This window comes from Spermophilus citellus, assembly GCF_964194105.1.
Source record: "Spermophilus citellus genome assembly, chromosome: 7".
NCBI lineage: Eukaryota > Metazoa > Chordata > Mammalia > Rodentia > Sciuridae > Spermophilus > Spermophilus citellus.
The window spans coordinates 28,469,857-28,485,920 of NC_138188.1; the positions used below are offsets into that span (position 1 = coordinate 28,469,857).

General features: G+C 41.3%; 1 protein-coding gene across 1 annotated transcript in view; it reads left to right on the forward strand.

The window, feature by feature from the left end:
- Positions 1-16,064, forward strand: part of COL6A5 (collagen type VI alpha 5 chain) — a 152,818-nt gene that overhangs the window by 54,150 nt on the left and 82,604 nt on the right. The window contains exons 3-6 of the mRNA XM_081302236.1: positions 1,298-1,897; positions 6,151-6,783; positions 10,651-11,211; positions 13,857-14,411. Of these exons, the coding sequence (XP_081158362.1) occupies positions 1,298-1,897; positions 6,151-6,783; positions 10,651-11,211; positions 13,857-14,411 (2,349 nt within the window). The remainder of the gene's footprint in view (positions 1-1,297; positions 1,898-6,150; positions 6,784-10,650; positions 11,212-13,856; positions 14,412-16,064) is intronic.

Sequence of the window (16,064 nt, forward strand, 5' to 3'; positions counted from 1 at the left end):
TTTATATGAAACATAAACAAATTTTGGGTTTAGACTTGAATCGCATTCATTCCCCCTAAAATATCATTATATACTTGCAAATATTCAAAAATTAAAAAAAAAACAACTTTTAGAATCTAAAACACTTCTGGTCCCCAGCATTTCCACTAAGAGATACTCAAAGTGTATGTATATGGAGTATGAAAGGTACGTTTTTCTTCTCTCCTTTAAACAGTTTAAAGAAGTATTTCCAACCCTGCACTGTGCCACCATAAGATTTCATGATGAATTTCTGAGTTACTTTGAAATTGTTGGACCTTTCCCATCATATCATTAGTTTTAGGAGCTGAGGTAATTGACAGAGGCTGCTGACACGGACACTATTAGTGCCTCCCCAGGCCCAGATTCTAACCCTTACCCAGCTGCTGTCAATATTACATGCAACAGCTGTAGCTGCCACTCACTTTCTGGTTTTCCCAGAGCCTCCTTACCTAAGGAATTATGCCCATACCCTCTGCTTCCTCCTACTGATTTCTGGGGATGGCCTGCAGCTGATGACTGACAGAGGAGTACATAAGAACTGGTCCTCTTTCCTCAAAGAGGGAAAACTCTGCAGTAATGTATGCTTCTGAGTCATTTGCAGACCAGACCTGACCAGACCAGATATATCCCTTTGCTCCATTCCTGTCTGATCCTGTTTTTATACTATTTGCCTCTGTGGAACCCATCTATCTAAAGTCCCTGTCTCAGACTCTGCTACCAGGCTGTCCAACCCAAGACAGCTTCTTACTCTATGCTCTTTCCAAAAACTGCTGTTAGTTCTTAGACCACTTTGGAACTTTCTGGGGCTGGTATCATTATTGTTTATCCATTAGTACAGTGTTAGAATTTTGTGATTTAGCACTGAAAAAGAAAAAGTCAGGGCTGGGGATGTGCTTCAAGTGGTAATGCACTCACCTGGCATGCGTGGGGCGCTGGGTTTGATCTTCAGCACCACATAAAAATAAAAAAAAAGATGTTGTGTCCACTGAAAACTGAAAAATAAATATTAAAAAATTCTCTCTCTCTCTTTAAAAAAGAAAAAGGGGAAAAAAAGAAAAAGTCAGTTTTCTCTGCCATAAACTGGAGCAAGAAAAATCTGTTGGCTAACTTTACGAAAAGTCCTCTTATATGACATTTTAGCAAAAAACAAGCACACTTTCTTCTGTTTGACTTCTGGAAGACATTTTCCTTGGTATTTTGCTAGACCTATAAATGGTGGTCTAAAATGTAAAGGCTGAACAATAACCTTATTTTTGTTGTCTTTGGATTTTGATAGGGCCAGGCCCTGACTATGCAGATGTGGTGTTTCTGGTGGACAGCTCTGATCACCTGGGAGTTAAGGCCTTCCCATTTGTGAAATTTTTCATCAATAAAATGATCAACAGTCTCCCCATCGAGGCCAACAAGTACCGCGTGGCCCTGGCCCAGTACAGTGACATACTCCACAAGGAATTCAACCTGAGTACCTTCAGGAGCAGGAACCCCATGCTGAACCATCTCAAGAAGAACTTCGGGTTCCTTGGCGGATCCCTGAGGATAGGAAACGCTCTTCGGGAGGCTCACAGGGTCTACTTCTCTGCACCTACTGATGGAAGAGACAGGAAACTGTTTCCTCCTATTTTGGTGGTCCTGGCTTCAGCCGAATCCGAGGATGAGGTGGAAGAGGCTTCGAAGGCCCTGCGGAAAGATGGGGTGAAAATCATCTCCGTGGGGATGCAGAAGGCTTCCGAAGAAAACCTGAGGGCCATGGCCACATCTCAGTTTCACTTCAAACTTCGGACGGTCAGAGACCTCAGCATGTTCTCCCCAAACATGACGCAGATCATCAAGGATGCAACCAAGTACAGAGAAGGAGCAGTCGATGTTGATGTACAAGGTAAGGAAGCCACATTGAAGTACTGGAAGTTTCAGCACAACATCCTCTTATTCTGCCTTTGCTCATATTGTTTTCTCTGACAACCTTCTTACAGCCCAATAACTCCTTTGACATTAAAATCTCAACCCTATACTCTTATCCTCTTATGTCTTTTAGGGTCTGACAGTTCCTTCCTTGTGAACACCTGTGACCGCTGTAATTCCCACAATTATCCATTTCTGTTTGCCCTCTTCCCCAGCAACGGACTGGTAGTGCCACAAGGGCAAAACTGGCAACTTGTTCTCATCTCTGTATTCTTTGGGCTTGGAAAATGAGCTGGTGTTCTATTCCTTAGTGAATGAATACATGAGAATCTTACAGTTACAGAAATAAGATCCTTGTCTGTTTTCTTTCCTTTGTGGTCCTGGTTCATTTGAAGCACTCAGTAAATACCCATCAACTCATGTCTAGCAGCACCCGGTGGGAATGGTAACCTTAGAATGAGACTTGTTAGCCCATGCTCCTGTTTTGCATTCATCCAAGCAGAAGAGGGATACAAGTTGTGCAGCAGTGTGACCTCAGTCTTGAGCTGTGTGGCTCATCCCTCTCTGAGCCATTTTCCCCTTAGATGTTAAATTTCTCTAGTAAGTATCAATGTCTGATAAGGCCAGAAGTTTGACTTATGAGCTCTCTAGTCATATAATCATCTTATGCTGATATCTTCATGTTTAAGATATATTTTTTCCACATTTTTACTATACCAACTGGTATAGTACAAGGTGTGGGAGGCCAACCTTACGGGTGACTGAATTACACTCCCCAGCTGGGTGCTGAGGCACTCAGTCACAGAAATGGGTGTGTCTTGCTACAGCCCCATGGGTGAAGCTGCTCTCACCTGTTCCTTTGTAATATAACCCCTTGCCCTGTTTAGGATAGAATCTTCCATGGAAGTGCCTTGTGTGTGTCCCCTCCTCTTACTGTGCCCTTGGGTGTGGCCTACCCAGGTGTCAGTCAACCTGCTGACAGTGGACATCATGAAGATAGACTCAGCCCCCTGAAACCTGACCCCTTGCCTCATTTGAATAGCTTCTCCTCAATAAAAGGGGTCAGCGCGTGCTCTCGCTCTCTCTCTTTCTGCGGACCCTTAAGGTCAGAGGAGCCGTCACAGCAACCCCAAAGGAAAAGGTATTTGTGTCTCTTGTGTGGTTATTTTGCGCAGCCCAGTTAGCCCAGTTTAACTAGAGTGACCCCTGAGCCTTTTAGTTGCGAGAACAGAAACCCAGCAACAAGGTAGCCTGAACTCAAAGTTAAAAGATCAGGACAATGCCATTAGCTGGCTCTGTGATCTAGATGCCATCTATCTAGGCCTTTCACCAGCACCCTCATTTGTAAGATGTACGAGGCGGTAGGCTTGGAACTTCCTTCCTGGTCTACCACTCCTTGTCCAGTCTCATAGCCACAGCTGTGGGCTGATTGTCCCCCTACCCCAGTCAGACCACAAAAAATTTAATAACAAGTAGCCTTCATGAAATTATTTCCCTTGTATTATTATGTGATCAATGCTCAGGACACCAGTTGTCTTCACATTGTTTGGATTATCTAAGTTGGTGTTGGCTTTTGCACTTTCAAATATGACTTCCAACGTGCCCTGGGAATTGACATCCAGTTGGAGGAAGGGGAAAAAGATGGAGAAAGATCACTCCGGGGAGAGTTTTAGGGGCTGAGCCTGGTGGAGGATAATACTACTTCTGCTCGTAAGCTGTTGCCCATGCCTAGTTGCCCATTCCCAGCTCTTGGGAGTGGTAGTGGTAGTTCACTGGTCAGATCTTAGTTGCATGGCCACATCTAACTGCAAGAGAGGCTTGAAAATCAGGTATAGCTCTCTGCTCAAGAAGCAGAAATGGGCCTGGTGTGGTGGCCTTAGGCCTGTAACCCTAGCGACTCTGGAAGGTGAGACAGGAGAATTGCAAGTTCAAAGCCAGCCTCAGCAACGGGGAGGGGCTAAGCAGATCAGTGAGACCCTGTCTCTAAATAAAATACAAAATAGGGCTGGGCGTGTGGCTCAGTGGCTAAGTGCCCCTGAGTTTAATTCCCCCCCCCTTCCACCCCCCCACCCACCCCACCCTCACACCCCCCCCCCCCCCCCCCGCAAAAAAAAAGAAAGCTTAAATGGGATTTGGAAAGAATCTAGAAGACTCTCTTCACAGTGTTGCCCTTGAGGTATTGGGGAGTACATTTTCCTTCACTTTCCACTGCTTTGGGGAAAAAAAATGTAGAAGCTATAGCAAGTCCTTAGGGCATATGGGAGAGATATCCCGTGGCCTTCCACCCTGGGGACAAAGGAGATCCTCTCTGAGCTCTCTAGGGCAATGGGGCTTTACCAACTACTTAGAGGGCTCTGTGCAGATTATGTTTCTATCACTACTTCTAACTCACCTCACAGCAGGGTCGTACGACAAGATATTGCTTGACCAGGTCCTGTCTTTGCCTTTTGGAGATTAAGAGATTAAGAGATTTATAGTCAGGAAGGTCTGGGTTCAGACCCTGGCTTGTCTGCCTCAGACCTTGAATAAGCTTACTTAACCCCTGCGCTTCAGTGTCTACCTTGTAACACGAATGAGGTGACTTGTCTGGCATTTGGCATGTGGTTTACTAGTATCCGTAGTAACAACTGTTTGCAAATAAATAATAACCTGGGGAGGTCATACTGGGAGTTTATTTTACTCAACCATGTGGGATTCAGAGTAGATTGGAAGACTTATAAGATTATTTTTTAATTCCACCAAGATTGTTGACCTCTCACCAGGTGCCAGGCATTGAAGGGATAGAGATAGTAAAACATGCCTCCGACTGCTAAGATCAGAGAAGCTAAGGGGTAGTTTGTTAGTAAGATGAAGCTTATCTCTTGGCTACACTTTCCACAGTTGAGGTCTCTCTGTGCTTGGAGTGGCTGTTTTATGTGAATATGGCCTACTCTTCTTTAGAACCCAGATTCATAGAACCCACTGCTCATGTGGCATTTCCTCTGGGATGCTCAGTGGCATCTGAAGCTGAGTAGGTCTGAAACAGAACTCTTGAGTCCTCTCTATAACATGTTCTTCCCGCCCTCTTCCCTAACTTACAAAAAGACACCCCCACCATCCACTCAGTTGTTCAGGTCAGAAGCCCAGGAAATTTCTGTTTCTGCATATGCTGTCAACACTTGCAACCAATTTGTTCAGTGTTCTGTTCACCTTCTCAATCATGTGCCAAAATGACCCTAGTTGTGCATCTTAGCTGCTTTATCCTTTCTAAAACCACGATCTCTTTCTAGAGCCATTGTTTTTTTAAAATTGTTATTCCTGAATTCATTATTTCCCTTCAGTAAATCAGAACAACACTTAAAAGATTTGAACTGAATCAGGTGACTCCCAGGTGATCTGGGCTCGTCTCCCTCTGACCTCGTCCACCAATGTTTCCACGGCTTTCAGCCACTCTGGGCTTCTTGCTGGTTCCAACCATTTGGTTTTCTTTCTACCAGAATACCTCTTTCTTCAGATTTCCGCATGATTGAATCTTCAACCCAAATGAGATCCTCTCAGAGAGGACTTTTTTGACTTCTTCATGTGTGAATTAAGTTAGAGTCCCCTACCATTCCATTTCCCCAGCATAGTTACTCAATAAGGTCACCTGTTTTATTTCCTTTCTAGCACTTATTACTGTCTGAAATAATGTATCTGCCCTCCCCTTCAAATGTGAGCTCTCTGAAGTCAGAGATGTCACTGATAACTCTTGCCTGCATCCCAGCGCTTGGGAATGGTAGTGGTAAAGACAGTGGTAGTCCTATTGTTGGTGGTGGTTGTATTGGTAATGAAGGTGGTGGTCTAAATGCAGTTGAGTATGGCAAGGCTGGTAGTGATGATGGTCACCCTGATGGGGGTGGAGGTGCCGGTGGGGATGGTGATCATGCTTCTGGTGGCAATTATACTGGTAATGGAGGTGGTTATGTGGTGGCTTCCGTGGAGATGATGGTGAATGTCGGGTGTGGTAGCAAAATTGGTAAGTAGCATTCTTCAGATAGAGGGAAGAGCATATGCAAAGCCTCTGAAGTCAATGACCTTGAAAGTCTTGTTCAGAATTTTGAGCTTTTGTTTGCTAAGATAAAATATTGCTCTGCATCTGTCATGACTCCCTCTATTTTCACTCATGCCTTTTGGAAATCAGTAAAGTACCTGTCTTACTCTGGGCTAGTGCTTTATCCTTATCATTATATATATATATTTTTCTCTCCACAGTTCCCTTCCTTACATCCTGTCAGAAAGATTCACTTGCTGACCTTGTGTTCCTGGTGGATGGGTCACTTGGGACCCAACAAAATTTAAGAGACCTGCAGAAGTTCCTGGAGAACATAACCAGCTCCTTAGATGTGAATTCTGATTGCATGCGGCTTGGGCTGATGAGCTACAGCACGAGGGCTGAGACGATTTCTTTTCTGAAATCCAGCACGACCCAATTTGAATTTCAGCAGCAAATCAGGAGGCTTTCCCTTCGGGATGGGAAATCCAATGCTGGGGCTGCCATCGATCAGTTGAGGAAGGAAGGTTTCTCACAGTCCAGTGGCAGCAGAAGGGCACAGGGGGTCCCTCAGATTGCAGTCCTGGTCACCCACAGATCATCAGATGACGAGGTGCATGAGGCTGCATTGAACCTTCGGCTGGAAGGCGTAACTGTGTTTGCTATGAACATCAAAGGGGCGAACAGTACTCAGTTAGAAGCAATAGCATCTTACCCTACAGAAGAGACAGTCTCCACCTTGAACTCCTATGCAGCGTTGGAATCTTACAGTAATAACTTCCTGAAAAAGCTCCACAATGAAATATGGACCCAAATTTCTACTCATGCTGAACAAATTAACCTTGACAAAACTGGTATGTTTTAAAAAATATGTATTTCTTATTCTATAGTAAACTGAAAGGTTGCCTAGTGTTGGGGCAGGGGTAAGGATGGAACATACGGTTGCACAACTTTGTAAATTTACCAAAAAAAAAATCATTGAATGATATACTCACAACGGATCAACTTCATAGCAGGTAAGTAAGCCATGCCTCAAAAAAACATGTGAAAAAAAACAGTTGCACGTGTTAACTGTAAAATATTTTAATTGTGTGAATGGATATAAAGAGAAAAGTAAAATCACCTGTAATATCCTATCTTCAGATAAAACTATTAACAATTATTTCTCTTTTATAAGAAGATATAAGGGGGAGGTACTGGAGATTGAACTCAGGGGCACTTAATCACTCAGCCATATCCCCAGCCCTAGTTTTTATTTTATTTAGAGACAGGGTCTCACTGAGTTGCTTAGTGCCTCGATTTTGCAGAAACTGGCTTTGAACGAGTGATCCTCCTGTCTTAGCCTCCTGAGCCACTGGGATTACAGGCATGTGTTTAGTCTCTTCTCTCTCTCCCCACTCACTCTGCTCATGCATGCACAGACCCATATAAACACAGTTGTAAAAATTATATATCCGTGCTCCAACAGAACATTCTGGGATGATGCAAATGTTCTCTAGGTGCACTGTCCAATAAGGCAGCTGCCAGCCACCTGTGGTTTCGGAGCACTTGAAACATGATGGAGGAACTGAATTTTGTAAATGTAATTTGATTTTGATTTATTAGCCATGTTCAGGGTCTGTTATACTGGACAGTGCAAACACACACAGTGTGGTGACTTGTATCAGTTACAATCACTTTTGGGTCTGACTAAGAAATAAATCAGAGTAAAAGTAATTGAAATAGGATAAAATTACTTTCACTGCTTTACAAATAAGTCCAGAAATTGACAGATGAGTGGCCATGGTACACGTCAGTGTTAGGGACCCTTTCTCTTCCTGTGATTTTTTTTTTCTTGTGTGTGACCTTTATTCCAAGGATTGTAGTCCAAGACAACAGCTTTAGGCATCATGTTCAGCGGACAAGAACAGAAAAGAGGAGGAAAAGTGAGATGCCCTCCTCCCCGCCATTCTTCAAGGATATTTCCAGAATTACACATACATTTCTGCTTCTGTCCCCTGCGCCAGAAGTTGATTATATGCTACACTTAGTTGTAAAAATGGGACCTGGGCAATATAGTCTTTATTTGGAGTAGTTGAGTATCTAAGTAAAAATATGGAGATTCAGTTAGCATAGAGAGAATGGCTATTGGTGGTAACCAGTATTTTCTGCCTTACCTGCTGTTTTTTGGTTTCAGGGATTGAACCCAGGGGGACTTTCACTGAGCCACATCCCCAGCCTGTTTTATATTTTATTTCGTGACAGGGTCTCGCTAAATTGCTTAGGGCCTTGCTAAGTTGCGAAGGCTGGTTTTGTACTTTTGATCCTCCTGCCTCAGCCTCTTGAGCGGCTAGGATTATAGGCATGCCTGGCCCCATTTTTTAAATCAAATTGACACCACAAACTTTTGTCTATTTCCTTAAATATTATTTTGCAATATACTTTTTCTTTTTTTTTGCAATGTACAATATTCTGTTGTATGGATTTTCCATAATTTGTGCAGCATATCTGAAATTGTGGGGTATAATGTTTTGCTCTTGTAAAAATTCTTGTACCTATATTTTTATGCACAACCACGATTACTTCTCCACATTTTGATCTTTTTAAAATTTGTTTTTCTTTCATCATTCTAGCCAAGGACATCCTAGTTAAGATGCTTTGTGAATCTGCTGTAGTTTACTGAGCTCTTTCCAAAGGTGTATGCCAAGAGAGACTTGATAAGACTGAGCATATCTAATTCTGAGATATCTCCTGCCTTCACGCATTTTCTCTACTGATAAACTGTTTTTAAATAATTAAAAGTAGTATTTGGCAGCACTCGCATGGAAAGGAATTGCCATCTTCAAAGGCACAGGGGAGTGTGAATTTCCAGACACTTCTGGCTCAAGTGGCAAGCAAAGAAGATTCTAGCAACTCAGGAACAGCCCTTCCACAGACACAGTGTTTGCTAATGAGAGTCAAAACAGTAGGTGCCAGCGTGCATAAAAGTGACAAGAGATTTCAGGGGATATAGGCAAAGCACCAACAATATCTGCTATAAACTTATCAGCCTGCTAAGGAGCTTGTTGATAATTTAGTGGTCCAAGCCTCATGCTAAACCTAATGAATCCATCTCTGAGGGTGGAGTTTGAGCATGTGTGTGTGTGTGTGTGTGTGTGTGTGTGTGTGTGTGTGTGTCTCACTTGGGTTGAACCCAGGTACACTTTATCACTGAGCCACATCCCCAGACCTTCTCCTTTATTCTTTAAAAATTTTGAAAAAAAGGTCTCTAAATTGCTCAGGCTGGCTGTGATCTTGCTATCTTATGGCCTTAGACTCTGGAGTTGCTGGAATTACAGGAGTGTGATACTGCAGTCAGTTGGGCAGCTGTATTTTTGTAAGCTCCCTAACAAACTCATGCTAGGGAGTTAAAAACAAAACAAAACAAAAACCTCCCTACCAGGTCCAGAAATTTGCTAAGGTCCGGAAAGTGATGGTCAGTTTTCCAGTTTTAGAGTGATCAAATTGCAGAAAAACAACCTTATCTGACTTACTCACTGCTTTATCCACTACATTTGGCACATTGAGGATATTCAACTTGTTAAATAGAATTTATTAAACCAAAGGGACACTCACATTAACCAAACTCAGGATTCTGACGTATTAAGAAAAGAATGGCTATTTTCTTTATAATATCAAGAATGAGCAGTGCCGAGGAAACTAGACATTCATGTCCTAGAAATGGAACATACTCTTCCTATAGACATGCAAAGTTTGAAGATAAATTGTAATAAAACAAAAAACTGTTGGGGGTTGTGTAATCTGAATAAGAGAGTTTTCTGATTGAAATGTTTAATGGAATCTACATGGACAGCTATCTTGATTTCAAAATCAAATATATACATTGATAGCTTTATGTATCTAGAGCCCTATCTGTATATGTGATTGTACAGGTGAGGCCTTGAACCAAAGGACTCATTCTTCTTTAGTCCAATCAAAATGTGTAATGACGGAAATGTTCCATATCTGCCATTCGATATGGTAGCCACTAGCTTGCATGGAGCTGTTAAGAATTTGCACGTGTAACAAGGAGCTGACTTTGAATTTTATTTAATTTTAATTAGTTTAAATTTACAAAATTTTAAGAGCAGCATGAAAAGTTTAATATGGTTAAAACAGATGAAGAATTGCTGGGAATAGGGTCAGAGAGAAAGGTAACAATCAAAATAAAGCCAATTTTAAAATTCTGAATTCTAAATACACTGATAAATCATTTAAGTAGAAAAATAATATGATCTTATTTAGCTTTAAACATATTGTTATGGTAGCTCTGAGAAGAGGAGATTATTGGGGAAGTAAGAATACAAGCTCATCAATCCCATGGCATTTCTCAAAAACTGGTACAGCAAAAGTATCTAATGGGGCAGGTGTCAATATGAGAAAAACTATTTAACTTAGAGCCCAGAGGTTTGGGAACCTGGTCCTTACTCTTTAATTTACTGGCTGTGTGACCTGAGGTAAACAACCATACCTTGCTTTGTTTCAATTTTCTCCCAAGATGGTTGTAAATTTCAATGAAAAAAAAAATGGACATGAAGAGTCCGATGAAAGGTACAGGCTCTTGGCTAAGGCAAAGAAGCCTTGTTCTAACGGGAATAGCCTCATGTTTCTCCAAAATCGTAAGGTTCTCTTGCAAGTTCCTTCCAGGTTCTCTATCATCAGCAGAAAATGCTCTGTTCACTTTTCATTTTTTTTTCCTTCAGGCTGTGTGGATACAAAGGAGGCTGATATCTATTTCCTCATTGATGGCTCCGGCAGCATCCAGGTGAATCAGTTTGAGCAAATCAAGACATTCATGTCGTCAGTGATAGACATGTTTAGCATTGGCCCAAACAAAGTCAGAGTTGGAGTCGTGCAATATGCAGGGGAGAACAGGGAGGAATTTCCCATCTCTCGCTATCAGAACAACATTGACTTAAAAAAGGCTGTTTTTAACATCTATCAGCTCAGAGGTGGCACTCGGACTGGAAAAGCTCTGGATTTCATACGGCCAATAATAAAGGAGGGAAAGAAGGACAGGACAAGTGAAGTGCCCTGTTTCCTTATCGTGCTGACTGATGGGAAATCCGAGGACAGTGTTGTGCAACCTGCTGAGAGACTAAGGGCTGAACAGGTCATCATTCACGCAATTGGCATTGGAGAGGCTAATAAAACACAGCTGCAGCAAATTGCTGGGGTAAAAGAAAGGGTCAACTTTGGACAGAACTTTGATGCCTTAAAAAGCATAAAAAATCAAGTTGTTCGCCGCATCTGCACTGAAAAGGGTAAGCAAAACAAAGATAAAAGGCTCCATTTTCCACATATCATCAGTTGCTTCAAGTAGGTGAATGGCCAGGCTGAGTGGAGGTGCCACGTGATCAGTTGTCTGGCTCACAGTTTGCTAACTTCCTTTATCACCATGGAGGGATTCAGTTCCTCATTTTAAACCAATTGCCAAGACATGGAGAATCCCTCTAGAGAGAGCTGCTCTGAAGCTATCTTGCAGGCAGTAGGCTTGAAAGAGAACTCTATTGTACGTGTGAATTGCGTGTGCCTGTGTGTGCGCATGAGCATGCATGGATGCACGGATGCCCGCATACCAATACAATGGAAAGAGATTAGGCTTTGTAGATTAGGGTTCAACTCTGTTCTGAAGCATCCTTATCTATAAAATATAGATAATATCTACATTCAGAGAATCATATGGGTCAAGCATCATACATGCCAATCATTATTTTCATATTATGGGTACACATCTAGTACATATGCAAATGCTGTTCATTTTTGTTTATGATAGAAACATGTCTTGGTGTGGTGAGTGGAGAGTAGGAACACCAAGGAACCTAAACACAAGGGGCTACAAAATGCTAGCAAGTCTTAGAGCAGGCGCAGATGGAGAGAGGCACAGGTATCAGCAGGGGCAGATTAAGCTGCTCTAACAAAAAGACTTCAAACTAAAGTTTGGACTGCAAAGTCAGACAGGCTACTATACCCCAAATGTAGCTCCCATCTTTAGCAAAACTGAAATTCCAGTTCTGGAGCCCACGATGCTCAATCGTTTTAGTGGCAAGACCCAGAAGTAGCCAGCTCAATGTTGCTCTTATCTATTGTCCCAAACTTAGTCACAGGGCCATGTCTAGTTTCAAGGAAGGCTGGGAAAGATAGTCTTTAGCTGGGCAGCCATCTGCCTGGCTGAGATTTGACTAACACAGAAGAAAGGGAAAATAATAGGGAACAAAATTGTCCCAAAATTGAGAAATAAGGAGGTAGATCCTGTGAATACCAAATCTCATGTTGAAGGCTTTCCCTTTGCCCATGTCACATGGAAGAGTATCATCTGCACCTCACCACAGTGGACCTTTGCCAAGGTCACAGACATCTCAGAGACCTTCCCACTGAGTGTTTTCAAGATGGCTAGAGGGCAGCTTGGGTCTTGAGTGTCAATCTTCCTGGTGGATCTAAGTGTTGGCTTTATATCGTTCATTGAAAATAATTATCTTTTCATTTTCTCATATATGGTTGATGCTAAGTGTTTATTTTCAACATTCCATGAATGTTGAGAGAAAGTCTGGTAAGAGGATGGCAGAGATTACAAATGGACAGGTGCACAGGCAAAAGGGATAAGACCATGGAGATCCATGCTAACAACAATGTAAAATATGTGTAGCATGTGTTATGGCGAAATTGCAATAAATCACCAAGTCAGTCTTGGAGCAGGAAATGGAAACTTTATTCACCAGCTGGTGGGAGGGGGCAGGCTGCAAGTCTGCACTTCTCGACCCCTCCCAGTGATTAGAGCAAATCTTTTAAAGTATGTTGGTACATTAATCATTAATGGCTGTTGCTATGATTCAAAACCACAAACAAAAATCATGAGATATAAAATCATAAGCAGAAGGGGAAGTGGGTCAAAATGACCCTTGTTGAGTATGAGTTAAAGAATGGTTACTTACATCTAGACAAACCTTAACATTCTATGTGATTAGGGAACATTGCACAAGTACATTGTATAAGAATTGCCATTTTGTGTGCTAAGCAACTGTTGGTGGGTACAGAGGCAGGTTGTTCCCATGAGAGAAGCGTTTCTTACATGACATGGAGTCTCAGGGTAAAATGGAATCTGTTTGGTCATTGCCTATATAGCTTGGCCAGTAACATATAGATTAATAATCTTTTCTCAATACTTTATAGGAATTGGATGTGTGTATATGTACATATACATATTTTTATATATGCATGTATATGCACATATACAGATTTTCAATCAATAAGTTATCAACAAATTTCATGCATAAAGGAACAGTCTATGGTGAACAGGTGTGTGCTTACCTTAGCACTTATTATCCCTACTAAAAACTTTTCACTCCAATTTTTAATGTTGACTTGCATTGAATTTCTGATTCAGGGTTCTAGTCTGCAGTATTTATCAAATTGCTTAAAATTATCCCAGAAAATGATGTTATTATATATTACTTGTTGTTGTGTTTTCCAAAAAATTACATAAAACCCTGGAGTAGTTAGTCCTGTGATTGCTGGGACTTGATTACTTTGGCTCTGATTCTTTATTATTGATCACCATTGGATCCCTTAATACAGGATCTGAGGTTTGGTATTTTATACTCCCTAAGAATTTTGAATGAATGAGTTATGAATAAATGGATTATGAATAAAGGAGTGATGTATGTGTGAATGAATGAACATGTACTTTGGAAGTTGCATTTCTTTTTTAAAACTCCTTGGATGTTCTCCCATGAATTTCTGATTCCGGGTTCTAGTCTGCAGTCTTCTACTAAAGATGCAAATAAGAGTCTCAAAACACAACAGCAATTGCTTAAGTTAAATTTCACTGTTTTCCATTAGTGCATTATTACTGTGGTACTGTTTTTACATATGCTGAGAACCATGCCAATTTCTGGTCTTTCCTATGCAGGATGTGAAGACATGAAGGCTGATGTCATGTTTCTGGTGGATAGTTCTGGAAGTATAGGAACTACAAATTTTGATACAATGAAAAACTTTATGAAAAACCTGTTGGCTAAGATTCAAATTGGTGCAGACAAAACCCAAATTGGTGTCGTTCAGTTCAGTGGTGATAATCAGGAAGAGTTCCCACTGAATAAGTACTTTACACAAAAAGAAATCTCTGCCGCTATAGACAGAATGTCTCTCATCGGTGAAAACACTCTGACTGGAAATGCACTAACCTTTGTAGATCAATACTTCACCCTCCCCAAGGGGGCCCGTCCTCACGTCAGGAAGTTTCTCATCCTCATCACAGATGGAGAAGCACAGGATGATGTGAGAGGTCCTGCGATTGCTCTCCGGGACACAGGGGTGATCATTTTCTCTGTGGGGGTATTCGGTGCCAACAGGACTCAACTGGAAGAGATCAGTGGGGACGGCAGCCTCGTTTTCCACGTGGAGAACTTCGATCATCTAAAGGCAATAGAAAGTAAACTCATCTTCCGTGTGTGCGCTCTGCATGGTAAGTGACCCTGTTATCCCTCGTGACTCAAGGATGTGAGCAGTTGACTATATAGTGGATACAGTGTTATATTCTGGACTTGACCCCTACCTTGACTGGGGCTAAGTTTTGGTTTTATCGAAATGATATTAAAATACCCATCACCTTCCCTTAGCATGATATTCTCCAGCTCCAACCATTTACCAGCAAATGTCATAATTTCATTCTTCTTTAAGGCTGGATAATATTCCATTGTGTATATACACCACAGTTTCTTTATCCATTCATCTGTTGAAGGGCACCTAGGTGGGTTCCATAGTTTAGCTGTTGTGAGTTGAGCTGCTATAAACACTGATGTGGCTGCATCACTATAGTATGCTGATTTTAAGCCCTTTGGGTATAAACCGAGGAGTGGAATAGCTGGGTCAGATGATTCCATTCCAAGTTTTCTGAGGTATCTCCACACTGCTTTCCATAGTGGTTGCAGCCAAAATAAAACCTCTTTTCTTTATAACTTAAAAAAAAAATCACCTCCGTGGATATTCCAGTTTAACAACTTAGCAACTAGTTTGGCTCCAAGAGTCTTGCTTTTGGTGACTTCAAATATATTACAAGAAGTTACAAGAATTCTTCTTCCAAGAATTTTACACTAAAATTGCAACTCTTTAATATCTACATACCTGGATTTTTCCAGAGCCAAATTCTGTTTCCAAATGATTTCTTAGAATTGTTCCTTGGCTGTCTATAATCACTGTTAAGCAGAAAATAATTAGAAACACAAATCTGTCTTTCTTTTAGTTATATTAAACCCAGTATCTTAAGCAGTGTTGCTACACACACACACACACACACACACACACACACACACACAAGACTTTTATATTTTAAAGATGCAGTATACATTTCATTACTTCACATTACTCTAAACTTCTATAAATTGAGTATTTTGTATTTGCTTGTTCACATGCTACTCCTTTGGAAAAATTTAATTGTGATCCCCCCCCCCCCCCGATTGTTTGGAGCCATTGTTTTTAACTCACAAATCGGGATGCTTTTCAAATTGTATTGAGTCATCATTAGTTTGAAACTATCAATTTTAATGCCTCTTGAATGAGAACTTGCTGTGAATTCACACAGAGACTGAAAACACCTTTGCTCTTAAATCTATCAACCACCTATTATCTGTTTTGGATACAACTAAAGAGGATAAAGCAAAGTGTTAGGAAGCTTGTTGTGTTGTTCCCCTGGCAACATAAAGACATCTGTTGGACTTCATTCTTCAAAATTATGTGTGTGGTTTTTTTTTTCCCCAGAAAGTTAACAAATAAAATCTCATTATAAACTCTGGGTTTAAAGTGATAGCTCTAAGGCTTCTTTGGTAACAGCTTAATTGTTGTTGTTTTTTTTTTTCTTCTCCTAAGTGTGGCAGCAATTCCCAAACTCTTGGTAATGTAGACAGCTGTATCCAAAGGCCATGGCCTTGACTTTGAAACCTTCAGGGTTCTTGCTGGCATTTCTTCGTTTTGACAAATATAATGATTGTGGAGACCCTGTCTATAGCATAAGGCAAAGTTTCTGCCTATTCATCATCTATAAGATGGACTTGTAAATATTTATTAAGTCATGGCTAGTCACCAGATCTCAGTGACCACTGCCTCAGGTTTTTACCGTTAT